Source organism: Saccopteryx bilineata, chromosome 6 (genome assembly GCF_036850765.1).
Source record: "Saccopteryx bilineata isolate mSacBil1 chromosome 6, mSacBil1_pri_phased_curated, whole genome shotgun sequence".
In the NCBI taxonomy this organism is placed as follows: domain Eukaryota; kingdom Metazoa; phylum Chordata; class Mammalia; order Chiroptera; family Emballonuridae; genus Saccopteryx; species Saccopteryx bilineata.
Window position 1 is genome coordinate 198120940 of NC_089495.1, and position 14253 is coordinate 198135192.

The following is a 14253-nucleotide window of genomic DNA, read 5'->3' on the forward strand; positions in this document are numbered from 1 at the left end:
CATAAATTGGGAGGATATATTCAAAGACATGAATTAGTGGAGAGGTATAAAACATGTTCATGGATGCAAAGACAATAAAATAACGTTAATGATTTCTCCCTATTAATATATACATCTATTGCATTCAACGTAATTCTTATAAAAACTCAATTTTTCATTAAAACAACAAATTTATCTCAAAGTTAATATGAAACAGTTAAGGACAGCCAGGACAACACTGAAGAATGAGATGAAGGACACTTGTTCTACTCAATTGTCAAGTCCTACAAAGCCACAGTAGTTAAGACCGTATGCTAGTGACAAAGGAATAGATGACAAATTAAGCAGGAGAGTCCAGAAATAGATATATATGTAGAAATTTGATATATGACGGAGCAAGGAATACAATTAAATACTTCTGGGACAAGTGGTTATTCATCTGGAAAAAATATTAGATCTCAACCTAATACTACAATGAAAATACATACATTCAAGTGGATTAAAGATCAAAGTAGAAAAGCACAACTTTAGATATGTTGGCAAGGCTGTGGAAAGGGAATTGTACGCACCATTGTGCGAGTGGTGGTGGTAGTGATACACATTGGTCCAACTACTTTAGAAAATGTAAAGAATCTTTCTTTTTTCTTTCTTTCAAGAGACAGAGAGAGTGTGTCAGAGAGAGGGATAGACAAGGACAGACAGGAACGGAGAGATGAGAAGCATCAATCATTAGTTTTTTGTTGCGCGTTGCAACACCTTAGTTGTTCATTGATTGCTTTCTCATACGTGCCTTGACCGCAGGCCTTCAGCAGACCGAGTAACCCCTTGCTCGAGCCAGTGACCTTGGGCTCAAGCCAGTGAGCTTCTGCTCAAACCAGATGAGCCCGCGCTTAAGCTGGCGACCTCGGGGTCTCGAACCTGGGTCTTCTGCATCCCAGTCCGATGTTCTATCCACTGCGCCACCACCTGGTCAGGCAAGAATCTTTTTTTTTTTAAAGTGAGAGGAGGGGAGGTAGAGAGATAGACTCCTGTATGCGCCCTGATAAGGATCCACCTGGCAAGTCTACTAGGGAGCGATGTTCTGCCCATCTAGGGCCATTGGTCCGTTGCTCAGCAATAGGGCCATTTTTTTAGTGCCTGAGGCAGCAGTCATGGAGCCATCCTCAGCTCCCAAGGCCAACTTGCTTGAACTAATCGCACCATGGCTGTAGGAGAAGAGAGAGAAAAAAAGAAGGGGGAGGGGAGGAGAAGCAGATGGTCCCATTTCTTGTGTGCCCTGACTGGGAATTAAACCCAGGACATTCACACACTGGGCCAAAGCTCTGCCACTAAACCAACTGGCCAGGGCTGTAAAGAATCTTTAAGGGAAATTTCCATCTGTCTATACAAGGAAAATGTGTTTATTCCAGCACTGTTTATAATGGCAAAGATTGTAAATAACTCTACATGTCTGATAGGTAGATAGTTTTTATATAATAAAATACCATGTAGCAAACAAAATGGATAAATTAGAATATATGTCAAGATAATAAAATTTCAAAACCAAACTGGGTGAAATAAACAAGCTACAGAATAATTTCAATAACATAATTATTTTAAAATTCAGCCTAATAAAATGTTACTGCACATCATTTATGCATACATAAATATACTGCAACAATACAAAAATACATAAGAGTGAAAACATTAAATCCAATGTAAGCAGTCTCCAGGGAGGGAGATAAATGCTCCACAGAGGCTTCAGCTGTTGGTCAGAATACCTTTTATGACATGAAGAAGTTGAACAGGACATGATACGAAGGTCTGACATATCCAGTGGTGGCCACGAATGTTCATTGTATCATCTACTCTCGTATATTTGAAATATCTTATTAAAAATAAAACACGTATTTTCTATTTCAGGGGTCGGGAACCTTTTTGGCTGAGAGAGCCATGAACGCCACATATTTTAACATGTAATTCCATGACAGCCATACAACAACCTGTGTACATTACGCATTATCCAATAAAAATTTGGTGTTGTCCCGGAGGACAGCTGTGATTGACTCCAGCCACCTGCAAATGAATGGATTGTAATACATGAGAATGTTTTATATTTTTATCATTTTTTTATTAAAGATTTGTCTGCAAGCCAGATGCAGCCATCAAAAGAGCCACATCTGGCTCACGAGCCATAGGTTCCTGACCCCTGTTCTATTTTATCTAAAAAGAAAGTGTTTCTCTTGCTGGCTGTGCAGTTAAGAACTACTCAAAGCACCGTCAAAACCAGAGCTCTGAAGACCTCACTGTTCTGAGTGGGAAACAGTCAAGAAGGATTAGTAGAAAACTGAAAAAAAAAACCATTACGTTACCCCCCTCCCTCAATAGGGAAGCCTTTAACCATCTTCTTGGCCCTTAGGATTCCCAGCCCAGCTGACGAGATTCAGCCCCTCTGTCCTGGGCATACGTTCTAGGTAGAGCCTACATCTGGGTGACTTCTAGGTTCACTAGCATAACCATCACCCAGAAACCTGCACAAATACCTATGGTGCCTAAAAGTTGTCTGTTTTCCGCCCGTGAGGTACTCCACCTGGCTTTTCTAACCAGGATTACAAGGCTCAGAGACTCTCCCACAATCAACTCTACTCCTGCCTATAAAAATACACAGTATACACACAGTTGGGATCTGTTCACCTGTCCATCCCCACCACCATCATCTTCTTGTAGGTCACCACCATTTCTTGCCTCGATTCCTACATTAGCCTCCTATTTACTGGTCTCCTCCTTGTTTGTGTCTAATCTAGTCTCCATAGAGGAGAAGTCAGAATGATCAACTACTATAAGTCAGGTTTCTAAAACACAAAGCTGGTATTACCCTCCTTCAAACCCAGTGGCCCCCTACTGGATTTAGGATAATGTAAAAAGTTTTAAGGAAATGTCTAAAGATCTGGCCTATATCCCTCGTTATGCTTCCTAGAATTTCCTTCATAAAGTTGTTTCTGATCTTTTTTTTTTTTTTTGTATTTTTCCGAAGCTGGAAACGGGGAGGCAGTCTCCCACATGTGCCCGACCAGGATCCACCTGGCACGCCCACCAGGGGGCGATGCTCTGCCCATCTGGGGCGTAGCTCTGTTGCATCCAGAGCTATTCTAGCCCCTGAGGCAGAGGCCACAGAGCCATCCTCAGCGTCCGGGCCAACTTTTACTTCAATGGAACCTTGGCTGCGGGAGGGGAAGAGACAGAGAGGAAGGAGAGGGGGAGGGGTGGAGAAGCAGATGGGCGCTTCTCCTGTGTGCCCTGGCTGGGAATTGAACCCGGGATTCCTGCATGGCAGGCCGACATTCTACCACTGAGCCAACTGGCCAGGGCCTGTTCCTGATCTCTTAACTGCTGGGAATAACTGCTCTGTTTATCTAAAGCATTTAACATTTATCTTTCTTCTATTGTAACTGAATTCTGAACCGATCTGTCCACCACACCACAAGCTGAGGGCTAAAACTATTGTTGATCCACCTATGGGTACTTCTCGGGAACAACGCGCTTCTTTACATGAGTTGACTTTATTCACCATGAGAGTTCTCATTCTTATTCTATACTTACTATAAACTAGAAATGTGACATTTTCGAATTGAAAACATATAAATGGGTATTTCTAATTACAACTCAGGACTAAAAGCTAGAAAATGTTCTGTTTAGTCACACTAAGACACACAGCCTTTTGAGCTGTGGCTTCACTGTTTTAACAAATGTTTAATGACCTACAAATCAAGATCAAGGTCTTTAGTCCCAGTCCCCTGAAAATAAAGTCACCATCTATACAGAATGAATTCCATAACTATTTTTTGTGGCGCTCTCTCTCTTTTAGGCTACTGTTCACACTTCCTCCTCTGAGGCAGGAAGTTTCTGGACCTCTCCCGAGTAAGGTGGCTAATAAGAACTGCCCTTCCAAAACAGTATGGTAAATAACAACAACAGTATTGATAAATAACAAAAGACGGGTCTACAGAAGTTTGTGACCTGCTTTCCTATGCATTATCCCATTTGGTCTTGGTGGAACGTACTCAGCAGAAACCTTGGGAAGTCAAGAATATGTATGATTTTACAATTTCTTTCTGGATTTAAGCAATTACATTCCCTTCCTCGGAGCCAGGAAAGGTGAGGGATGAGAAGGGAGCTGCAGCAGCCAACAGGCATTTATTTAGCACATTTTACCACTTTCCGACTACTGGAGGGTAAGCAGTGTGAAGGCTGAAACTGCATCTGTCTTGTTAACCAACACAATTCTGCACACCACGCACATCCCGTGCCAGGTGCATACTGGGGCCTCAGCAAACGTTTGTGCATAAATAAGATGATCATGTGATACAGAAAATGAATACTTCTTAGGAGGCTGCCAGATAATGCTCATCATGAAAGTGCTTGCCTCCTTTCTGTGGGGAGAGTTTTTAATTTGTCCAAGTGCCGCTTGAGGCTGAGAACATTAATTACATTTCAACAAAAAGCGGCCATCAGCCGCACTAGCTGGGGCAGCTCTGAGCCACCCCTTACCTTGATTCGTGAACTGGGGTTCAACATGATGTATTTAATGGAACCCTGGATGTTCTCTGTCCAGGAGACCAGCCAGGTGACCTTGTTATCATGTCGGACTTCTTTCCATTTATGTCCTGGAGGAGGAGAAGGAACCTTGGCATCTCTGCGGAAACAAAACAGGAGGAACAGTTTCCCCTTTCGTGACCTGACGTGGGCAGATCTGCGGAGCACGTGTGTCCACGTTTCCTCCCGCCAGTCAGTACGTGACAAGCACTTGGAGAGCGACACGTGGCAATACTGTGCTGGCCCGATCAGTTCTCTGAGACGCAGAAACACCCCCACCTACTAAGAACAAAGGAAGCCCCACTCCTGAGAAGTGTTTCAGGCCCGCAGGGTGAACCAGGCTCACTTGCTGCAGTTGATGATGATGTCCTCGGGCATGATCCGCCTCTTCAGCATGCCCATCTTGGGGTGGTTGCCACGGCCACGGAAAAGCCCCGGTGGCTCGATCTTGAAGTTGGCAATCCTCTCTCTGTGGTTGTCCATAATACAGAAACCATATTCTTTCAGTAACTTTTCATTCTCTTCTTTGATTTTCTGGAAGACAGCAAGGAAGTATTCAAAACGGGCTCAAACGGCTGTTATCTACTCATATCTTCTTATCTCTTGTGTGAGAACAGGTCAAGGTAGAGAAAAGTCTAAAAATTACTAAGAAATGAATTCAAGTGAGGGAAAACCTCTAATATGAGTCACCTTAAATGCCATAAAATTCCCCTAAAGATCTACCCATAAGGATTAACTTCAACCATAAATTCAGAACTGATTCTCTCATCTTTAAGGATAGTTATGAATGTGCTACCTCAGCATTTTTAATGTAACTTTAAAAATTAAAACTGTCTTGTTAGAAAGTGTCGATACGGGGATGGAGAAGGGCCTATTTGATAGGGCCCCAAAAGCAACACCTCCATGTTCTCTAACCGGCTCCAGAGACATTGAGTTCAACAGCATTTCATATGGGTTTTCAAGCTCAAACAAACCTGTTACGGATTCTTTCGCAGATATATGGTTTTATACACTGTGACCCTTGCTCCAGAAAGGCCAGGGAAAGGCTGTGGAGCCCCCTTCCCCGCTGCGGCCGCCTCATTCATGCTATACTTGCAATTCAATTCAACCTCGTCCTGCTGCCCTGTGGGTGGAACCAGACTCAGAACTTGCTGGCAGCAGGTGTCCCTGGTGGGGGGCTCTCACCAGGCGAGACTTCTGACACCTCCCTATCCTTGGATCAATGTTCCAAGAACACAACACCCAAGTGGTTTTTAAGTTTAAGACACCACTTCACTAATCTGGGGTGCTGGGGAGGAGACCAAGCCGACACTGCCAAGTCTGACGATGCAGTGACCATTCTCACAGGAAGTCATCATTTTAAAGCCAAAGGTCAAACAGGCACCATCAAACAACGAGTTCTAAAAACAGAATGGCCTAAATTTTAGAAATATGCAAGTCTTTTTAAAATACTGAAACTACAGGGCTTTGAAGTCCAATGAATTTCTTAAAATCCTTAACCTCTGGGCCTGCAATTTGGAAGAATAAAGCTCCAGCTGGCACTCCTCTAGAGCAGGGCTGGCTTGCTTTTTCTGGATAGAAAATGTTTTAGACTTGAGGGCCATAAGGCCTCTGCTGCAACTACTCAACTCTGCCCTGTGAATGCTGCCGTGGACAACATGTAAATTAGTAGATGGGGCTGTGTTCCAATCAAGTTTTTTTACAAAAACAAGCAGCCTACAGTTTGCCTACTGGTGCTCTAGAAGAAAGTGGCATCCAAGCTGGGTACTGGAAAGACCCTTCAGGAAGAAGCCTGCAAGATGGGTATGAACGAGCATGGCAGGGTGCCAGCACAGAACAGATCAAAGGAGAGGGAAGGAACTCTACTATCCAGGGGCCGCTCTGGGCAGATCTGTCCCTCCTTAAAAACTCTATTACTGGAGTTATATCGAGCCATTAAACAAAGGACGTAGCCACCATTTCCAGGCTACATGAAACCCGGAAGGGAATTCAGATTCTCCCAGGCTTAGAATTCTACAGCTCTGGCACAGGGCCATGTGAGACTGCTCAAGTCAAAGCTGTCCTATAAGAACCAAGGAGAGCTGGGTGGACCGATCACGACTCCACTCCCCCCCGGAGGGCAAGGAGACAGTACCAGTTTCTCTTCCTTGCTCATCTGTTTCCGAGCTTCCGACTGGGCTTTGAAGTACTGGCTCATCTGGGTAAAATCACATTTGCTTAAATTGGTGATAATAGTCTTCTCTTCATTAGTCATTTCCTAGTCAGAAGAAAAGGGGGAAACAGAAGGAGGTAAATACACTATGAAGCCCTCAGGTTTCCTTGCCTTTATAGCAAAGCACCATTTTTTTCAGTCAAAGATGTCTGGAAAGGTAGTCAATCTAAATTACTATTCTGAAAAATAAAAAAATATGTATGTAATTGTATTACTTCTTTTTATTATAAAATATGTATTTGATATAAACATGTTCAAAATGAGTTATCACTGAAAGAGGTAACTCTGATATAGCATCTTGGATTCCTTGGTGCATTGCCAGTTTCCGGGGCACATGAATACCACAGTTGGAGAAACACGAATAAGTCATTTGTTTTAGTAACAAGACAAATAGTCCCATACTTGGTCTCTCTTAGAAACATTACCCTTGCTCTATTCATTTATTAAACCTTATTTCCAGAGCTATTCAGAATGTAAACTTCAACTCAGCCTTTGTCTACATTACCCAAATTGAGAATAACAAAACTGTTTAAAATCACCTAGACAGATGTGGGATGTGTAGTTTTAAGAGCAGAAAGTACATAAAGCAAATCAAGAGACGGACATCACATTAACATCTCCCTGCAACAGGAGACAGGGGGCAGCCTGCAGATAAGCTCTCCCTTCCTCAACTGGAGGCGAGTTTTCTGTTTGGCCTTGTCTAATCAACTTCCCAAGTGACAGCCAGAGGAAAGAAATGTAGGCGTTCTCGTTGGATAGAAACCCTATATAATACCATCAATGAGCAGGAAAAAAATAACCTTTAATGTAATCTAATTCATAAACTCAATTTTTATAACTAGGACTTGTTGAAATTAGTTTATTACTTAGTAGATCAATATTTTTGCCAGGTGCTAGGATATTAATACATGAGCTACAATACCTTTCTCCAGTCTTTAAAGAAGTTTTTCCTAAATATTTCCTTAGTAGTATATTCATGGTCGAGCATTTTTGCAAAGAACGTGGCTACCTCTTCTGCTTTGGGGCTCAGCTTCATGACTTTACCTAGGAAAGAAAGTAGTTCCCGACAAGTAAGGGGTCATGTTCATGCTCTGCATACAACACTGAGCTTGGGAGAAAGCTGCGGCTTTAGGAACGGCTGACCTCCCCGGGTCTGGAAAGGTCTGGTGACACAGGGCAACAACAACAAAGACAGATTCTGATTTACATCCACGTGCATCAATGTTCCTTCTCTTTGGCAGATATTTACCTGGGTCACTCTCTGGAGACTATGTCAATAAACTGTCCCCAGGTGCCTGCTCAGGACAGGGACGACCTGGGGAGGCCCGGTCACTCTTCCTTTTCCTTTCAGCAAGCAGGGTCCTTTATACCTCTTCAATGGGTTTTAAAAATCAAATCCTCAGAGGGGCTCCTGCCACTGCTAAGCTAAGCAGCTTCTGTTCCAGAAGGGGAGGAAAGGATAGGGCAGGGAGTGGAAGAAAGGAATTGTGGGGAAAAGAAATAGGCATCTTTCTTCTTCAAAGTTAGGTAGGTGAAATATGAATGAATATATAAATATATATCCACAGCAGGCAAGCTGAGAAATCCCATATGAAAGTCTAAGTAAGACTTTCTCTAGAACCTTGCTACTCAGCATGGCTCACAGACCAACAGCACCAGTATCAAGTGGAAGTCTGTTAGAAGCGCAGACTCTCAGGTCCACCCCGGACCTACTAAATCAGGAAGTGTGTTTTAATAAGACCCAAGTGCACACCAGATTTTGCGACGCTCAGCCCTGCAACACAAGCATTAGGAGGCTGCCTCATCAGAGCACGGGACTCATCGAGAACACAAGGAATGACTAGGTTTAGCAAAGCCCTTCTACAGCAATGCTGGTGTTACCCAGTGTAAAGCAGACCTCAATGGGCCTTGGGGTTTTGTGTACCTGAAACAGTTAATAAAGCAATAAAGGAACAGTACCTGGGAGTTTAATCTGCTTTTCAAACAGAGCACTCTCAGGGCCCATTTCCATTTTTTTTTTTCATGAAACCCAACTTTATAATACCATCCATGGCATCATAATTTGGCTATATTTAAAATTAGGTTAAATACTGTACTATACCACAATCTTACTATTTACACAGGTACTAATCATTCAACGAGGAGTTTCAAATTTATACATTACAGAAAACTAAAACTTAACTGGAAATCCACTCATTTCAAAACTCAGAAGACATCTCATGATGATTAGGAGGTTACTGTCCCTAATTACAGGGATACAGAGAACCGTAGCACAAAACTGAACCTGCCATGGCAGACAGAAAGAACCTGTTTGGAATCCATAACTTAAAAGGCCAACAGGTGGCGCTGCTTCCCCCTCTCAACCTCTCAAGCTCCAGGCTTTGCAAGAGGACACTGGGAAGGAGGATCAACTGGCCATTGAGGGTTTCTTTTTCTGCACTTCTTCACAACTCCCCATTCAGGTCTGAACCAGAGTGGGCAGGAAGGCTACTAGCATGCTTTCAATAGAAAGGAAAACATTAAGTAACTAAACAGCAAGAAAGAAGTAAAATTCTCAGGTCTGTTCAGTATGAACTAAATAAACAACAGTATTTTCTTTTAAATAGAGGCTCTTTGGGCAAGCTTACTGAACTGTGTCCCAATCGAGGAAGCAATTGTGACACCTGTTTCTGATGAGCCGCCAAAGGAAGGAATGACAGCTCCGAGCAGAGCAGTGGGAGGATGATGGGAAGGGTCCTGGCACGGGCAGTGCTTTGTGGGGAAGGCTGGGCTCCGGGAACAAGAAACTTGAGTCAGTTCTGAAAACTGGAGGTTCTTAGAGGCAATTCACTGCTTCAGCCAGCCCATGCCCCACCTCCCTGGCAGGTCTGAAGTAGTCCGAGAATTCTCTTCCCTAGAGAGTAGGCAAGACTTACAGAATCAATCACGACTGGTAAGACAAATGGGACTTCCTAACTTACTGCAGAGGTGGGCTTCCCTAACCACGGGAAAGATATTTCAGAGGAAAGACCAACTGAGGAAATACTAGAGCTAGAGCTGGAGGCCCTGGGATGGAGGACTGGGCGAGAATGCGGGGAGGGACTATGGCGACCAGTGACGACTGTTCAGGCTTCCCACCAAATCCCTTTGAACAGTTGACCTTTCTGAAGCTCTTGGTATACCCAGAATAGGGCCAGAGAGTAACTGGACTTTTATGATTGTCTTCATCAAGGTCCTAGGCTCCTTTTCTTTTCTTCCTTTATTGTGTGTGTGTGTGTGTGTGTGTGTATGACAGAGACAGATAGGTACAGACAGGAAGGGAGAGAGATGAGAAGCATCAATTCTTCATTGTGGCTCCTTAGTTGTTCATTGATTGCTTTCCCATATGTGCCTTGACTGGGGGGCTACAGTAGACCGAGGGACCCCTTGCTTGAGCCAGTGAGCCTTGGGCTCAAGCTGGTGAGCTTTTTGCTCAAACCAGATGAGCCCACGCTCAAGCTGGCAACCTCAGGGTCTCGAACCTGGGCCCTCCACATCCCAGTCCAACGCTCTATCCATTGTGCTGCTGCCTGGTCAAGCCTAGGCTCCTTCCTTTCTTTGGTGTCTTGGCTTTGAGTCACATATAAGAGTCTCCAGGAGCCTGACCTGTGGTGGCGCAGTGGATTAAAGCATTGACCTGGAAATGCTGAGGTCGCCGGTTCGAAGCCCTGGGCTTGCCTGGTCAAGGCACATGTGGGAGTTGATGTTTCCTGCTCCTCCCCCCCTTCTCTCTCTCCACCCCCCTTTCTAAAAAAAAAAAAAAAAAAGAATAAAGTTGCCATTACTCAAATGAATCAGTAGTTTAAACCAATGAGTATTTCTTGGTGTTATAAAAAAAAAAATAAAAAAAAAAGAGTCTCCAGGAATGACCCACTGTAAGGGCTGACAGAACTCTGTCCTGTGCTCTCTGGTGAACACAGGTCAGAAGGTTTATTTTATGCAAACATTTGTCATTGAGGCTATGGGTCCTCTAGACTGCAAACACCGTAAGATCAAGGATTAGTCAATACTAACCACTGCTGGGTCTTGGTATCTGAACACAGACAGAGTGAAAAAAACATAGTTTTAAAAAACAAATTCCAGTTGGCAAATTCACTGATTTCCAAGACCCAGCCTTTCAGTATAAACTACTACCCTGACCAATAAGTGTCCATGGCCCTGATGCCACTGCTGGTAGACAGAGATGCTTTCGGTTCTCTGGCTGAGCGTTTCTCAGTGTGGTTAGCAGATCAGTTGGTTCAGAAGCACCCAATACCACTCCACACCTATTAAAGGGGCCCAGCTCCACCTGCAGTTCAGCACATAGGCTTTGACTCTGGATCGAAATCTTGGAAGGGGAGAAGTCAGTGGAGCACTACTATCTGTATTCTGCTACACTGCCAGCAGAAGGAGCATCAAAGACTGCTCTCAAATCCTTCAGCCCAAGCACAGAAATACCCAGGACAATTAAGAGACAATCCTAAGGGTTCTGCGAGAAGTAGGCAGGGCATTTCTTCAAAGCAACTCACCACACTGGACTGCACATAGAGCAAAGGCATAGTGTTCTGCTATGTAGAGTGAGTGAGACTCCTACCAGCCCTACCCAGAGGCTGATGGCAGACTAATCCTCAACCAAATACTAGTACTATTTCTAATGATGAGCAGCTTGCCAAGTTTCCATTATACTGCTAAAATAAAACATTATATTCAAGAAAGGCTTTTCTCATTAATGCTTGCAAAGAGTAGCTCCTTAGAAATAAAGTTTAGATAAAAGCACTTAGCCTGTGGACCCAGTGCTGTGAGCTATGTAGAGGAATTGTTTTGGGACCACGTAGATAAGACATTAACAGCCCATTTCTCATGGTACCTTTTCAGCACCAAATGGGCCTTTGAGAGTTAAGTAGATACCTTAGACCCTCCCCTCAAACATTATGATGACAATAAAATAAAATGAAATAAACAGAAAAGGATTATACAACACAAGATCCTTCCTTACTTTCTATTCCTAAATAGAATCAGACTCTTTTCTTGGCCAAGAATTGGACAACCTTGAAACAACTCACCATCATAGTAAAACTTGACACTCTCTGGAAGAGGCTCATATGGTGGAGCAAATACAGGGCCTTTATGTTCTAGGAATTTCCACTTGATGCCCTCAGGATAACGCTCTTCTTCCCACCTTTAGAAGACAAGGTACAACCTCATTTAGTGATCACTTTACCTATTATAGAGTCACATATTAAATGCCAAAATTATTATCTGCTTAGTTGACTGGTGTTGTACAATGACTGAGAGCCCCACATTCAGGGCCTGGATCAAAATAACCAATGCCTTTCACTGTGAAAAAGACAACACAACAAATAAGATGAAATGAAGGAAAATACATTTCAACAGGTCATTTCAAAGATATTGGATACAAGAGGTCAGCACTCAAGGAGCTCAGCAGCAACTGGGGACATGAAAATGAAAACAGTAGTTTTATCACAATGGTGTAACAGTAAACCACATTTATGCTGTTGCTACATAAGAAAAGGCGTCCTGGGAGTGGAGCTGCCAGGTAAAGGTCCAGGGAAAAACAACCCTAGGAGAAAGTACATAAATGGAACAGAAGGCTGGGAAATAGTAGGTTCACTTGGGTCGTACTGAGTTTAAGGTATTTATGGGTTACCTAGAGCTATCTAATAGACAATGATAAGTGAATGTAAACCTCAGTGGAAATAGCTTTTCAAAACGTTTTTATTTTAAAAACGATCAAATAGAAAAACAAAGAATAACATATAGACCACATACCATCACCTATATACAACAATTGTTAATATCATGCTAATTTTCCTTTTCTTTTTTGCTGAACCATTTCAAAGTAAACTGCAGATATAATACCACCGCTAAATATTTCAGCAAACATCTCTATAAAAATAAGGATATCCTCACTTAGCTATAGAACAATTATCACATGTAATAATAAATCCCTAGTAGCATTATAATAATACCCAGACCATATTACAAACCTCACAATTATATCCAAAATATATTTTATGAACTCGGATCTAATTAAGGACCATGCACTGCAACAGGGTATGGCCCAAAGTCTGTTTCTCTACAATCAGACCTCCCAACCACTGCTTTGTTTTTTTAAGAGCCAGTCAGTTGTCTTCCAGAGAATATCTTAAAACTTCACAGATTTTAATCTTCACTATTTCTACCTTCTAATAAAAAGCCATACTGTTCTACAGAATCGTTCCAAAGGCCAATTATCCACACTCTATTGTTTGATATTATCTTTTACCTCCAATATTTTAAACAAAGTTAAAAACATCAAATAAAAATAACATGTATCAAATTGTGCTGTAACAACAATATGCTGTCAAACCAAAGTCAACATATATAGTGAAATGATTTCTGGCAAGGTGTCAAGATCATTCAATGGAGAAAGGGTAGCGTTTTCAACAAACAATTTTAGGTAAACTGGATATTCTCACAAAAAGAATGAAGTTAGGCTTTTATCTTTCTTACACTACATATAAAAATAACTCAAAATGTATCAAAGACCCAAATGTAAGAGCTAAAATTATACAACTCTTATAAGAAAACATAAGGTAAAAAGCTTAAACATTGGATTTAACAATTATTTCTTAGATATGACACCAGAAATACAAAAGAAAAAATGAGATCAATTGGACTACAAAATTAAAAACTGCAGCAACCCACAGGAGAGAAAAAGCAACCCATGGAATGACAGAAATATTTGCAAGCAAATGTTTGATAAGGGGTAAATATCCAGAATATATAAAGAACCACAAACTCAACAACAACAAAATAGATAAGCTCATTAAAAAATAGTCAAAGGACTTGAGTAGACATTTCACCAAAATATATATCTGCAAAAGTGTTCAACATCGCATATAATTAGGAAGATTTAAGTTATGAGTCATGAGATACCACTTATAACTATTATGATGGTTATTATTAAAAACAAAAGCCAACTAGAAATAGTAAGTGTTGAGGATGTGGAGAAACTGAAACTGTGCACTGTTGGTGGGACTGTAAATGGGTGCAGCCGCTGTGGAAACAGCACGGCAGGCCCTCAAAAGTCAGCCAGACTCCGATTTACCACAGGGTATAGCAATTTCACTACGAGAAATATACCCCAAAGAATGGAAAGCAGTTACTCAAACAAATACCTGTACATGAGTGTTCACAGCAGTACTATTCACAACTGCCATAGGTAGACTCATGCTAAGTACGCATCAGTAGATGAATGGATGAACAAATGTGATCTATACAGAGAATTGAAATATTTAGCCTTATAAAGAAAATTCTGACACATGTCCAACATGGATAAAGCTTGAAGACATTATGCTAAGTGAAATAAGCCAGTCATAAAAGGACAGATATTGCATGATTGCACTTACATGAGGGCCTCGAGTAAGAAAACTCACGGGGACGGAGAGCAGAATGGTGGTGAACTAGGGGAAAGGCTCAGATGAGGGAGT

At 42.2% G+C, this 14253-nt stretch overlaps 1 protein-coding gene across 2 annotated transcripts in view; it reads right to left on the reverse strand.

The window, feature by feature from the left end:
* The window catches only part of TOP1 (DNA topoisomerase I), an 83443-nt gene that overhangs the window by 13939 nt on the left and 55251 nt on the right, over positions 1–14253 (reverse strand). For both annotated transcript variants that reach the window (XM_066234928.1, XM_066234929.1), the window contains 5 exons: positions 11824–11939; positions 7686–7807; positions 6686–6808; positions 4898–5085; positions 4507–4651 (listed from right to left, as the gene is read on the reverse strand). In XM_066234928.1, the coding sequence (XP_066091025.1) occupies positions 4507–4651; positions 4898–5085; positions 6686–6808; positions 7686–7807; positions 11824–11939 (694 nt within the window). The remainder of the gene's footprint in view (positions 1–4506; positions 4652–4897; positions 5086–6685; positions 6809–7685; positions 7808–11823; positions 11940–14253) is intronic.